The sequence below is a fragment of the Thermothelomyces thermophilus genome, chromosome 4 (assembly GCF_000226095.1).
Source record: "Thermothelomyces thermophilus ATCC 42464 chromosome 4, complete sequence".
NCBI lineage: Eukaryota > Fungi > Ascomycota > Sordariomycetes > Sordariales > Chaetomiaceae > Thermothelomyces > Thermothelomyces thermophilus.
In genome coordinates this window covers 3,529,732-3,543,436 of record NC_016475.1, presented here as the reverse complement: position 1 = coordinate 3,543,436, position 13,705 = coordinate 3,529,732, and the positions used below count along the sequence as shown (strand labels likewise).

The following is a 13,705-nucleotide window of genomic DNA, read 5'->3' as shown; positions in this document are numbered from 1 at the left end:
AGCCACAAATCTTGCGGAAGTCTTGGCGGCTGCGCCGGCGCCCAAGACACCGGGGCGCTTCCACCAAGCAATATTTGTTTCCTGTGGTTTCGTTCCTTCTCTTTGAGCCACGTTGGGCCATGGCGATCTATGGCCTCGATGGCTGTCTGGTTGCGACGAGGGCTGACCTCATCACCCCAGCCTCGCATGGCCGTAGTCTTTCTTGAGGGGCGCCTCAAAGCCACGAGAAGTCAAAAGGCCAACCCCAACATTGGGCTAAGCTGACTGCTCCCGTCCTGCATAGGTCTTCTTGTTTTGACGCGCATCGCCGTTCTTCCATGGTCAACGTAGGAATCCTTAGCCTGAAATGGCTCAAGGTCAGTTACGTCGAGCCAAGAGAAGCAGGAAGTGGCACGCAAGGAGAACTGTTTTGAGCTGGCACGCCGCAGGAACATCAGTGATACAACATGAACTTCGTGGCCTTAAAGATCCGGTCGGTGACAATAATGGCGGTATTTAACATGCTTTTGTTTTTGTCTTTTGACCTCAGGCCACCCCTCACCGTCAAGCAGGCACACCTTCCGCTACTCAGATCGCGTTCATTCTCCGGCGACACTAGCTGGGCGACCATGGGCTCATACTACCGCCTCAAGCACGCACCTCGGCTGCCTTTCTACTGTCTGAGTTCTGGTTCTCGCACCACATCTTCCAGCCAGAGGCTTTCTCAGCAGAGTATCTTGCCGCTCCCCTCCGTTGTAGAAGGTTCCGGCGTCAGAGACCCGCTTAGTACCCGGACATGAACACGAAGAACATGCTGACCCGACCTATTCTGCCCGCGTTCTTCGCCCCGGGGTCTATTCTGCCCGTTCTCTTCGCTTTCGCTGCCTGTGAATTTTGCCCACGGTCTTTCCGACGCGCGTTGTTTTCAAAAATTCTCTTCCACCACCCAGAAAACACCACAGATGTGCTACAAAACTCCAACAAGTTCGCACCACCTTTGGCCATTATCCGCAATCTCGGGCACCTGTCTTTGCTCTGCCAGTTGGCCGTTCTCTCTCTTTCTACTTTTCGTTTCTTTTTTTTTTTCTTTTTTCTTCCTGCTTTGTTCTGGCCAGAACAATCGGTCGGCGTTAAAGGGCCTTCCATAAGCTTCCGTGGCAGAGAGAGCTTTCTCGCCGACGGGTCATCAGGTAGAGAACTGCTGCTGGCCTGTCGGTCGACCGAACAACTCAACTGACGCCAGTCAGGAACATGCCTCCCAAGAAGGGAGGAGTTTCCGGTCATGTGGCCGATGGGCTCGGCACTCATGCTTCGTTTCCCTCCAGGCAGCAGCTCGCCGCACCCGCCGCTGCTGGGAACCGCAAGCGCGTCGCGAGCGATGCTACCGACGACAATGAACCCGACCTCAATAGTTGTAACGGAGAACATCTTGCTCATTCCACCAAGAGGCGGAAAGCATCTGGCCCAAGTTTGCTCGCTGCCTTCGGCACTACTGACAGTAACACCGGTTCGTCGCACAGCGACGAGAAGTTGGGCGGCTTCCATGCTCACGGCGCCGCGGATGTCGACCATGTGGCCGGCGACGCACCCGGTAAGCCAGATAGGAGAGTCAAAACCGGACTCGACAGCAGCTTGCCTCCCGTTTCCGATGTTCGCGAGATGTTCGAGGACATGGTTGCGAGGGTCGAACCTGTTAGCCTGAAAGAATCACCCGTCCGCTTGAATGTAGCGACTCTCTGCTCCGGTACAGACGCGCCGATTTTCGCTCTGAGCCTCATTCAGGAAGCTCTCGTGACTCACGGTTTTGGTGCCGGGTTTGAATTCCAGCACCTCTTCAGCTGCGAGATTGAACCCTTCAAGCAGGGCTTCATTCGGCGCAACCTCCCTCCCGGCACACTTATCTTCCGCGACGTCGTTGAGCTGGCGAGCACAGCGTTGACAGGAAAGGCGTAAGCTCGCCCATCCAACCTCACACAATGGGGCGCGAGCCAACCGGACTGGGCGCTGACATGAACACAGGACCACCGCCAGTGGCTCCAAGGCCGAGATTCCAGCTTCGAAGGTCGACATCTTGTTCGCCGGTTGCTCTTGTGTCGATTACTCAAACATGAATCAGAACAAGCCGTCTGGGCGCGTGCCGGCACTGGACCGCCATCTTAAACAACAACAACCGAAGGAGGGCAAGAGACGAGCGACCAAGAAACAGGGCTCGGGAAAGCGGACGACCAGCGATGCACCAGAGGGCGGGGAGGTCGATGGCTGTGGTGATGGTGATGGCGGAGAGGGGAACCAGTCACCCATCCTTCTCGATCAAACGTTTGTTGACGATCTCGACGAGGCTCTCCGGGAGCTCGCTCTCCTGTCGTCGGGCGGCGAATCGGCACGAACTTTCTTCGCGGCCATTAAGCTCATCACGGTCATCCGACCAAAACTTGTCATCTTGGAGAACGTCTACAACGCGCCGTGGGACATGTACACGGAGCAGATCTTCCCCAAGATCTGCTACGTGGCCGACTTTGTCAGGCTCGACAGCAAGGATTTCTACTTGCCACAGACACGTCAGCGCGGCTATCTGGTCGCCGTCGATGCCGCCGGCATCGGCGCGAGGAACGCCGGCGAGATTGTCAGGGGATGGAAACGGAGGATTCCCAGCTGCCAGCGGCCGGCCTCGGCACCAGTCTCGGTCTTCCTCCGCCCGGCCGACGACCCGGCTACCATCCAAGCCAGGGCCGACATGAAGAACAGGTCCTCGCCCAACGCCGAGTGGGCTCTCTGCTCGCTCCGCCATGCCGACGTGCGCCAGAGGCACGGCATACGCCGGGACGACAATCCCTTCAGCCTCAAAGCCATGCGAAACAGCCGACACATTTTCGCCGCGTACCCCTCACATTCCTGGATGCAGTTCTGGGACGGCCAGGTGGCCAGAGTGGCCGACTTCATGGACATTGCCTTCGCCGCCCTGCGCAACGAGAGCGTCGATCTGGGCTACAAGACCTGCATGATCGACGTGAGCCAGAACGTCGACCGCAACGACTTGGTCAACGGCGGCAGGGCTCGCGTGAGGAGCCATCTCGGCGTCGTCGGCTGCATCACGCCCTCTGGGATGCCCATAGTGACCGACCTGATGCGCCCCATCACGGGGTTCGAGACTCTCGCCCTGCAGGGCCTCCCCGTCGACGACCTGGTCGTCTCCACCGAATCCCAAGCGCAGCTGCGCGATCTGGCCGGCAACGCCATGACCGTCACCGTGGTCGGCGCCGTCACCCTCGCTGCCTTGCTCGCCGTCCTTGAGACAAACGCGGCCACGGGCCTTCTTGACCAGGTACCCTCGGCACGACCGAAGCCCGGCCTGTACCTGGAGTTTCCCGAACCGGGCGAATCACTGGAGCGTGGCCGGAACCGCTCCATCGTCTTCGACGCCCAAATGCTGCTCGGCATCGCGAAGAGGATGATGCGCCTGTGCTCCTGTCCCGCACCGATCGCCGAGGTGCTCGCCTGCGCTGATTGCGGCACGACAGCCTGCTCCGCCTGTCGCGGAAACCCGGTGCATCGCTTCGTCGCCCGGGTGGTCACGGGCTCTCGGTACTCCGCCGAACAGGGCAAGGTTCGGCTCGCCGACGTCCTGCCCAACGCTCTCATGCTGCCCGTGCCGGAAGCCGTCGTCCACACCGCCCTCGGCTCGGTCAAGGGGGACTTGTACCGCTCTGTTGTCCGCGACATTCTTAACAAGAAGGATGCTGTGTTCTTTCTGGACGAGATTAAGGTCACCGAGGCCGTGACCGTATGCTACAAGAAGGCCGACAGCATCGCCCGGCTAGTTTTCTCTGCTGACTCGGCCTGCTGTTGGTACATCTACGTCGCGCCCTGGCACCACCGCCGCGTGGAGCTCTCCGAGTGCTTCGACCTCGACCAGCCTATCGCGCGGGGACAGGTCCTCTCTGGCGACATCTCTGCTCCGCACTGGTCTCTATGGGTTCCAACCCGTATCGACTTGGAGCTCGGGTTTGCCGAGGCCCAGGACGGCCAGCTCCGCTTCGACAGGCTGTCATTTGCTGGCGGACACGATCTCGGGCCGGACCCGTCACTGCAGCACTGGAAGAGATTGGTGGAGGCCAGGGTGTGCGGCACATACACTCACCATCCCGGGTGCGGCACCGCCGGCAGTCGGCTGCACGTCAAGCAACCCGCAGTCACCGCGGATGGCAGGGTCTTCCTGATGTGGGAGTCGGCAAGGCTCCGCGACCCGGACGATGACCATTTTATCTGGACTGAGACGATGCGGAGGATGGAGCCCCACGAGTATCGCCCGGTCTTACTCCATGCCAGGCCTGCGCGCTCTTGGAAACTTGATCACCAGACCCAGGAGAGGCCCATGAGCGTCTTCTGGCCCGGCTACTGGTCCTGGCCTCCCGAGCCCACATGCTCCGATTCCGGCACCGCCGAACCTTACAACCCCGTCCGGGTTCACTGGGGTCCGGCCGAAGCTATTCAGCAGGCGCCTTGCCACGCGGACGGGCAAGCTCCTGTCGCTCAGATGGCCGTCCTTGCCGCCGTTTCCGCCACCTTCCGCGGATTCCCGCTGTCGGCATCCAGGTGTGGTACGCCCCGGTCGGACACTAGTTTCTACGTCGTCCCGCCAACCGGGTTAGACACGTTCTTGCGGATGGTCTCTTTCGCCTCGAGCGAGGTCCGCTGGTCGAGACGGCCGGAATCTCTCGCGTTGGCTCCGCACCTCGACGGGTCATGGGTCCCTGTCGCCCGCTGTCGGGTTTGCTCCGTGACCCCGCCCAAGATCGCCGTCTACGCGAGGAAAGACCCGAAGAGGGCCGGGGTCAAGACCTCAGAGGTGTCGCGGGAGAAGAAGGCGAGAGGGGGAAGCAAAGGAAACGCACCCAGTGAGAGACCTAGTAGAAAGAAGTTGCCGGCAACGGGTGACGACAGTTCGAGGACGACAAAGGTCGTCATTGAAGATCCCGACGAAGCCGCGACCTTCGAACGGCACTACCAGGACCTCCCTAGGGCGGTGGCAGTCGCCGCCCATATCCGACCTGATAGTAACGGCTTCTTGACCCTGGACATGAGGCTCCTGTTGCAGCCCAAGACACTCGCCTCGAGGGCCCTCGCGCACTTGTTGCAGGCGCACCACACTGCAGCGCGTGGTCGGACGGCCGTGGACTCGGGCGCAGTCACGTCCTTCACGGTGACGCTCGATTACACACCCGGCTCGACTGCCGACTTCGGCCCATTTATCGACTCCGTCCGGCCCTGCAGCGCAGCGAACACGACTGGCATCGACCTCGCGCGCGATTTCGAGCTTCCCGACGCCGATCCCCCGAGATTCCGGAGGACTATGACCAAGGCACGGAAGATGGGCCCGGGGCAGTACCGGCTCAGGCCGAGTCAGAGGGAAGCCGTCAACTGGATGCTGCAGCGTGAGCGCGTGCCCCTCGACTTTGTTAAGCGCGAAGTCGAGGAGGAAGTGGTCGCACCGCTCAACCTGCGCGTTCTCGGCAAGGCCGAGTGGACCAACCGCTTTCCTTACTGCTCCCGTGGCGGCGTTGTCGCCCATGAGGTGGGCTATGGGAAGACGGTGGTCACACTAGCGGTGTGCGACCACATGCGCGAGTTTGACACGACTGAGTCCGTCGCCGAGCGCGCAGACAAGGTCGACGCCGTCTGGTCTGAGGAACTCTCCAGCCTGTTTGGGCAGCTCCAGGACAACCTGCCCTCACCGGAACAAAAAGTCAAGTCTTTCTTCTGCCACCTTTCGGCAACTCTTGTTGTGGTGCCCAAGCACATCACGGCCCAATGGGAGAGCGAAGCTGCAAAGTTCCTCGGTCTGACCAGGCCCAAGGTGCTCGTGATCAAGACGGTAGCGGCGTTCTACGGAGATTGCTTGATGCAGCAACTGCAGGAAGCCGAGTTTATTATTGTCAGCAGTGCCGTCTTTGGCAAGGCATTTCTAGAGCGGCTGGAAACGGTCTCGGGTCCGGATGACAGCTTCCCAGCGGGACTCTCCGGGAGGACCCTCGAGGCCTGGTATCGCGAGGCGCTGCGCGCTTACAGGGTCCTTACGGCATACTACCTTTCCGGCCGCGACGCCAATATCCCGTATGACCAGCTCATGGAGACGATCGAGGAGAAACTCGTGCCCGGACTGAGGAGGAGGCGAAAGGCCGAGATTGACGCCCTGGTTATGAAACAGGTTCCCGAAATCGATCGCCAGTACTACAAGAAGAAAGCGAGGGATACAGTCGATGCCGCCGGACTTGACACTACCGTAGGCGGCCCCGGAAACGACTTGGGCGCAGTCGGTTTCAAGGAGGGACTGGGCGACATTACCCTGTGCACGGAGCAGCGCGATGCCGGCTCGGGCAAAAAGCGAAGCAGTTCGGACCCCGTGGAAGCGGCGGCGAGCGAGGCTGCCAAGGTTAAAAGGAACTCGAAAGCGAGAGGTCCGTGGGCCATCTCCTGCCTTCACAACTGCAGCTTCGCCAGGGTTGTCTGGGACGAGTGCTCCTACGACGACGACGACAACATCCGCCTGTTTGTTGCTCATGCTGTGGCCAACACTAAGTGGCTGCTCTCGGGGACTCCAAAGCTCTTCGCGCTGGAGCAGGTTTGCAGGATCTCCGCCGCCTTTGGCGTGCACGTCGCCAGGCCCGAGCCGCGAATTACGCCCGGCCTCCCCGCGGTCACCAAGGGCCCGGAGCTCGCGCCCATGTCGAAGAGCGAGCAGTTCCATAAGTTCTGTTCACCGGTAAAGTCGGTCACGCTGGCTCGAGAGCGCCACGCCCACGCCGAGACGTTTGTGGCCGCCTACTTTCGCGCCAACGCTCTGGACGCCGAGGTGGATATCGAGTCCGAGGAACACGTCGTGCCCGTTGACATGACGGAGCCGGATTCGGTTCGATACCATCTGCTCACTCAGGAAGTCCTCGACGCAGATTTCGACTACACCGCCCTCCCAGAGCACGCCCGGCGCGAGGTCGCCCTGAAGGGCGCCGACCTGCTTGGCAAAGACGGTTCGGCCGCGGCTAAGATGCTCCTCGGCCTCCTTGCCTGCGGCCTCGGCAAGCATGTGAGCTCGGTCAACGACCTAACCCAGGCCCTGGAGGAACGAAGCGCTAGGCTTGGTTGCCAGATGAAGTTTCTTTGGGACAAGATGATGTGGCTCCGGCGCTGGATACTACGGGTATTCGGCTCGAGGGCTGGCTCGGAAGAAGGGTTGGCCCTTCAGCCAGGCACGTCGATCAAGGATAGCCTGGCGCGGGTGGAAGCCTTGTGCAGTAACATGAACGACGCTCTTCTCGGGGATGGAAGCCTGGAGCCGTTTGGCGGCATTGACGTGTTCCTGCGCGAAGCCTCTATTGTTGCCCATCAACAGATCCCGCCGCAAGGGGCCCCACCCCACTCTGCCTCAGACATAATGCAGTCCCTTCGACCGCACTTCTGCAGCGACTGGAAGGAAGGTTACAACATCGACAAGGCACTGTACACCTGGCTGGACTTCTTCGCTGTCACAGAGTCCACGCTAGACAGACTTACCGAAGACCAGCTCCGCCTGCTTGCTGAAGACCTTTGCTGGCTGAAGTACAAGATCGACCCCCGTACGGCTCCTTTCAGTGTGAGCTTCCCCGTACTAGCCCTGACGGGGGCACATCTAGCTCCGGAAGCTCGGCGGTCTATTCCACCAGATATAAGGGAGCTCTTCGAGGTGGACAAGCGCGTCATCGATAGTCTCACTGGGGACGAGATCAGGCACCTCGTCCGCAGTTGCGCCCGGGTGGAGAAGTTGAATACGACAAGGCTGGATGCCTCCGAGACAGACCACGTGGACGAAGACTGCGCCTCCGGAGCTTCCAGGTCTTCTCTCGTCGAGATTTTGACGGAGGTGAATGTAAAGTTTGCCCCGAATGCCGCCACGGAGGACCTCAAGGAAAAGCTCCGGCGGCACAGGGCCGGTCTCGCCACCTGTGAGAACTACCGCGACGGCCGGGCCCCACCAGACAGGCATCGGGACTTTGAGGCGGCGACCATGTGCACCGTGGAGGATGTCAGTAAGCAGGCGGAGGCTGTCAACGAGGAGTTGAAGCGCACCATGGTGCACCTTGCCAAAACTGTCGAGGACCTCAGGGCAACCATGCTGGAAACCAAGTTCATCCCCCGGTACTCCCAGGCGGCCAATGCTCTGGACAAGGACGGCGTCATTCAAACCCACGCGTGCTGCGGCTGTCAGAATCTGCTGCCATCAGCGACGGCATCGTTTCTGGTAGTAGCTTGCGGACACCTCCTGTGCTGTGAATGCAGATCCACTGCGGGATTCTACTGTCCCGTCAGAGGTTGCCCGGCCTTCATTCGCAAGAGGCCGGTGATCCGGTGCTCCCACATCCCGACGCCGTCTCAGGCTGGGCCTCGTGACAAGGCCGACCACGTCGTCGAGCTCGTGAGGCAGTTCCCGGCCGACGAATATATCGTCGTCTTTGCCCAGTACCGCCGGCTGATCAGCTCGCTAGCGGCGGCGTTTAACAGGGCTGACCTCCGGGTCCTCGACCTCTCTGCCGCGAAGGACGACGACATCGCCCGCAAACTCGAGGCATTCAAGATCGGAAAGGCGGGTCGGATCTTGCTGCTCGACATGGACAGCGAGACGAGCGCCGGGAGTAATCTGACGATTGCTACTCGTGTAATCTTTGCCAGCCCTTACGTGCACCAGGATGAAGAACACCAGGTCAGGACTGTCCGACAGGCCAAGGGCCGGTGTATCCGTACCGGCCAGACCAAGAAGGTGCATGTGTACCACTTCATGGTCCCCGGCACGATCGAGGAGGAGACGCTGCGCACACTCGGCAGACATAGCCCGCCCGTGCAGGAATTCTTTGACAACTTTGAGCGCAAGCCCTGGTGGTTGGATCTGTGAAGCAATGATGAAGGGGGGGGTGGGGTGGGGTGGGGAAAGAGGGGAGGAACAGCATCTAGAGTTTGTGAGAGGGAGGACTGTTGGGCTTACGGATGTCTGGATATTTGTTCATTCTGATCTACGGGCCGGACTATCTGTGCACGGGTCTGACAACGACGTCCTGTTACTTGTAGGGCTAGTATGTTATTGTGGGAATAGGCAGCGAGAAGAACCTTGATGGCCCGGTCGAAGCTGCAACCTGTGCATGAACTGCACTTGTAATGTATGTACATATACTTTCATGATCTCTGCCCATGGGAAAAAAAGACGGCAGCCATATTAGTGAGGGTCATTGAGCACACCATGAATGATATACTACGATCACTTGGGAAAGCTCCAGGCCTCCTTGATTGACAGTGACCTTCCATTCGCGGTTGTCCGAGGATGTAGAATGGGATGCAGCCACCCACCGAGCAGGAGGCTCACAACTTGGCCCTGGCCCCTGTTCTCCCTTCACTCCCCGACAGCGGTCTGAGCGCAACCGAAATCTTCCCCTTGCGCCCTGCGTCTGCATCTGTGCCGGTGCCGACCCCAGCCCCGTTTAGAAAGACCTCCTGGCAGTCCTCAATGCCGACTCCATTTGCAAACTGCACCACGACGAAGTCTAGAGCCGTCCCGGGCTCACCCAGGGCCACCATGGGGGCATGCCACGTCCCGGCGCCGTAGGTGACGGCCTGCGTCCCGTTAGCCACAAACGCGCGCAGCCGGCACAGGTCGGGCATGCCGCTGCCTGGTAGCGTGCGAGGGTAGCCCGTAGCAGGCGGGAGGCTGGCCGGCACCGGCAGTGCCTCCCCGCTCGGAGCCTCGGCGGGGGTGGCTGGGAGGGAGGGGGCCACGATAACGAGATAGTGCGCTGCGGGATCGGATGTGAGGGGAATGAAAGTCTGGGTGGTGTATGGGTGGCGCTCGAGGACGGCGACGGGGAATATGGACGGCAGTTGAAGCTCCGGGACAGTGTTGCGGACCGGACCGACGCCCGGGGCCGGAGGTGGGTCCGGAATGCGGGCGCGGGCGGCGCAGACAAAGATGCTCATGATGGCGGACCCGGGGCGGCCGCTCGGGGCCTGGTCGTAGAGGTTCACCTGCCGTGAGACATGCTGGTATTTAATGGCAGAACCTTGGTTGGCGACAACGGCGTTGAAGGGGAGAGCCGACGACGCCGGATCGGCGCGCGAGGGGTGAAGATCGGGCCGCGGGTTCTCGACCACGTCTCCGAAAGGCGCAAAGGCTTCGCGCGTGAGCGGGACGGCCTCGATTACAAATTCTCGGTCAATGTCTATGGAGCTCATTTGATGCATGTCTCCCATCATGGGATTGGGGACCGGCGGAGGTGGGGTGCGTATGCTGTTGTTGCACGCGCGAAAGAGGCACGAGGCTGGTAATACTACAGTGGGGTCAGAAAAGTGTTTGCCCACCCACTTTTTCCACCCTCCAACTTCAAAGACATACAGAACACGCAAAACAGGGCCAAACTGCCACCAAATTGATATTACAACTACGGCTATTTCAGTACTTGATTAGGCCACCTTGTGATTGAGCCAAAAGATCTATCCTTTTCCCTATACCCATAGTCAAATTGACCAGGAATTCAACAGGTATTTGGCTCCAGACTTCCTATAGTACTATAGCTATCTAAGCCACCGTCTTAATCCGATGCCGCCTTTCAGAGATTCTTATCTTTATCTAGTGCCAGATATTTTCAATTGGACTAAGGTCTAGGCTCTATGGTGGCCACTGGAGTAGCCGAAACTTGGCGAACCTTGGTAGCCCTCTTCAACAGTTAAACAAACCCCCTGTAGTAATATATTACCCTATCCTCTTATAATTGTACCCTGGGGCTATATATTGACCTTATCTTGTTATAGAAAAGAAGGAAGTATAGTATAAAGATCTGGTCGGTATATTCGAGTCGGTTTAACTAGGTACCCTAGTATAAGTGATTTAAGGGTATCTATTTGATTAGTTCTTATATACTATAGAAGGTACTAGACAGCTCGGTCATCTAACTTACAAGGTCTTCCAGATCTGGGCTTTGATTGGAACGGCTTGTCGGCTCCATTGGTAAGGTTGCGTTTAACTTTTGACATAGTATAGTTGATAGTCTGTTTCGATAAGCTGGCACAGGCTGTACTTTTAATCTAGCTAAATGGAGGCCGTAAATTAGGGATCTTTAGGATTCTGTAAGTTCCTGGCGAGTAGTCTTTAGTCTGGGAGCCATTTTATAGTATTGAAGAGGAGGTTGAAGATGGAAAAGTCGGCGTAGCCGTCGTTGAAGTTGAAGAGGGGTAGTGATTTGGAAGTGGATTACCAGGGTTGAAGTGGGCAAACACTTTTCTGACCCCACTGTACGAAGGACGGGATGAAAGTTTATGGTTGAATGACGAGAGTGGGTTCAGTGGAGACACCCCCCCCCCAGTGTAAGTAGTTGGAATGCTGCAATTGACCCTTGCCAATTTTGGCGACGGACCCTTGATCGTTATCACCATGTCAATAGAGGTCAACCCGAAATCGAGCATGTCCGTCTGCTAACTCGCTCTGCGCAGGGGAAGGACCCAGAAGAGCAGAGCTAGTAACCAAGTATCGTATGCGCATGTCTAGGGACGCTGGGTTCTCCTGTACAGTTACTATCCACGCTCCGGATGCTGCCTACAGGAGATGACCAGTCTGACCCGCTACCGCGGACATATATACACATATATCATCAAGGAGACATGCGCTCTCTCCGTTCTTCATCGGCCCGCTCCGGTCCCCGCTCTCCCCCCACCTCGGCCTCCTCCTCGTCACCCTCTAGCCATATCTCATGTCCATCTCCTTCACGCACAAACCAGCTCACTAGGATGTTACACGCAGCAACACCGCTGAGTCCCCAGAACACGGCGCCCACGACTCCTCTAGCCAATCCCAACCCGTACAAGAAACCGCCAAGAATGGGGCCAAGGGATCTCGCAAAGCTGCTCACGCTCTGCCCAATCCCATGCACAGTACCCAGGACGCTGGGATGCGGGGTGCAGTTATTCACAAGGATGGTTTGCGCGGGGAGCGCGAAGGTGCGGCCGACAACCTGGAAGAAGAGCACGACGACTATGGCCACCCAGATCATGACACCGTCCTTGGCATGTGGTGGCGGACTGACCGACGGGACCAGGCTCAGATACGGCACCAGAAAATACGTCAGGGGAAAGAAGGACAGGAACAGACGCCAGCTGCCCACGGTGCCGAGACGTGCTGAGAGCCAGGGGTAGACGCCGAGTTGGAGCCCAATGCCAATCACGCCAAGGATAGCCATCGCCATGCCAACCTCGGGAGGGCGGAGGCCGAGTCCTCCGGTGAAGACGAAGGGTGAACGACGCTTGAGGGAAGCATCACTGGCTTGCCCGCCACCCTCGGCCGCCGGATCGTACACGGGGGTCGAGAGGAAGACGAACCAGAGGGAGTTGAAGGTGCCGAGGTGGAAAGCCAACAGGAAATTTGCGGTTAGGGTCCAGAGGACGTTTGCCGTAAAAATGCGCCGGAAGGCGAGTCTCTGGGTGTACTTGCGTCGTGGCCGGTTCGATCTGTGGGGCACTTCCGAGACGGAGGTCTGCCGCGAGTGTGCAACTCCGCCCCCATGCGGCTCTTCAAGGTCGAGCCCTCCACCCTGGCTTGGCAGAAGCGTATAGCCTGCTCTCGAACGGTGGGGAGACAGCCACGCATGCAATTTCCGCCCCAGTTCCAGCCCTCGGTCGGGTTTATTCACGGCCAAATCCAGGGTCTGCGTATCGTATTGAATGTGAGCGTGCTTCGCGCGGACTCGTCGGCTGACCAAGCGACTCACCTCCTCGAGACAGAGCCAGACACAAAGCAACCCGCAGAAGAGGAAGAAGGCGGAAACGAGGTTTGGGGTGGCATAAGGGAAGCGCCTGAAGAACTCGATGCGGCCAAAGAGCTTCGGATAGCTCCCTGCCGGGTCCGAGAGGATTCCGCCCAGTATGGGCCCGATGATGACGCCGATGTTGAATGTCATTGGCAGCAACAAGAAGGCCCTGGACTGGTACCTGTTTGTTTCACACACATGTGAGTTAAAACGAGCACGGGCAGTCTGGAGGAGTGGGAGAAAGGGGACAAGGAGAGAAGAGGGTGCTGGAGAGGGGGAGGGGAAAAGGGGCGTTGTTGCTGATATCCACTGGCGCTCGACGTACTTTTTTTCTCTGACGATTTCGCTGATCCTGTCGCGTTCCAGAGTCAATGATCGGAGCCGCCAAAAAGTCAGGACGACAAGGCGAGCGATCCTTACATGGTTCTGAGCACGCCGACGTTTCCGTTAGTCATGCCTCCGAGGCACCTGAAGAACAGGGCCTGCGGAAATGAGGTCGAGAAAGCGAAGCCAATACACGACAAGACTAAATGGCGCGAGAGGGTCAGCGGTGGTGCGACAGCAAGCAGCTGCTCGGGAAGCTCACGAGTGCCGGCAAGGCCAATCATGAGGACGGTTTTGCGGCCGAACAGGCTTGAGTCGGCGAGTCGTCCCCATAGCATGGCAGTCAGAAACTGAGCGGCTGTGAAACTCGCACTACGGTTGAGACCTGGGTCAGACACTGTAGTGGCATCGACCGTTCGGTGCGGGACGGGTAGGCAGGGGGGGCACGCACTGCAAGATTCCGGCCTGGCTTGAGATGACCGAGTCGGGCAGCGTCGGGTCGAACCACTTGAGCTGGTAGAACATGTAGGATTGGATCGACGTCTGAACCAGCGGTTCGCTCAGCCTTGTCATGGTGATCACGAACAGCT

At 58.8% G+C, this 13,705-nt stretch overlaps 3 protein-coding genes across 3 annotated transcripts; 1 reads left to right on the top strand and 2 right to left on the bottom strand.

Annotated features, from left to right (window-relative positions):
- The first annotated feature begins 1,385 nt into the window (after positions 1-1,385).
- On the top strand, positions 1,386-8,918 carry MYCTH_2307313 (uncharacterized protein). Its single transcript, XM_003664415.1, has 2 exons — positions 1,386-1,928; positions 1,999-8,918. Exons 1-2 carry the CDS (start codon positions 1,639-1,641, stop codon positions 8,897-8,899), a joined length of 7,191 nt encoding a protein of 2,396 aa, XP_003664463.1. The 5' UTR covers positions 1,386-1,638; the 3' UTR covers positions 8,900-8,918.
- A 347-nt stretch (positions 8,919-9,265) lies between these two features.
- MYCTH_2307312 (uncharacterized protein) lies at positions 9,266-10,291 on the bottom strand. Its single transcript, XM_003664414.1, has one exon. The coding sequence runs from the start codon at positions 10,243-10,245 to the stop codon at positions 9,361-9,363; it is 885 nt and encodes a 294-aa protein (XP_003664462.1). The 5' UTR covers positions 10,246-10,291; the 3' UTR covers positions 9,266-9,360.
- Positions 10,292-11,276: 985 nt separating this feature from the next.
- MYCTH_2307310 (uncharacterized protein) lies at positions 11,277-13,505 on the bottom strand. Its single transcript, XM_003664413.1, has 5 exons — positions 13,378-13,505; positions 13,212-13,317; positions 13,117-13,143; positions 12,753-12,972; positions 11,277-12,689 (listed from the first exon to the last, which is right to left on the bottom strand). The coding sequence occupies exons 1-5, from the start codon at positions 13,451-13,453 to the stop codon at positions 11,640-11,642; spliced, it is 1,479 nt and encodes a 492-aa protein (XP_003664461.1). The 5' UTR covers positions 13,454-13,505; the 3' UTR covers positions 11,277-11,639.
- Between the last annotated feature and the right edge of the window lie 200 nt (positions 13,506-13,705).

Coding starts and splice junctions, on each gene's coding strand:
- MYCTH_2307312 (XM_003664414.1), bottom strand. CDS start 10,245: ATGGGAGACATGCATCAAATGAGCTCCATAGACATTGACCGAGAATTT.
- MYCTH_2307313 (XM_003664415.1), top strand. CDS start 1,639: ATGTTCGAGGACATGGTTGCGAGGGTCGAACCTGTTAGCCTGAAAGAA. Junction 1,929..1,998: donor ACAGCGTTGACAGGAAAGGC/GTAAGCTCGCCC, acceptor ACATGAACACAG/GACCACCGCCAGTGGCTCCA.
- MYCTH_2307310 (XM_003664413.1), bottom strand. CDS start 13,453: ATGCTATGGGGACGACTCGCCGACTCAAGCCTGTTCGGCCGCAAAACC. Junction 13,318..13,377: donor GATTGGCCTTGCCGGCACTC/GTGAGCTTCCCG, acceptor CGCGCCATTTAG/TCTTGTCGTGTATTGGCTTC. Junction 12,690..12,752: donor TCTGGCTCTGTCTCGAGGAG/GTGAGTCGCTTG, acceptor TACGATACGCAG/ACCCTGGATTTGGCCGTGAA.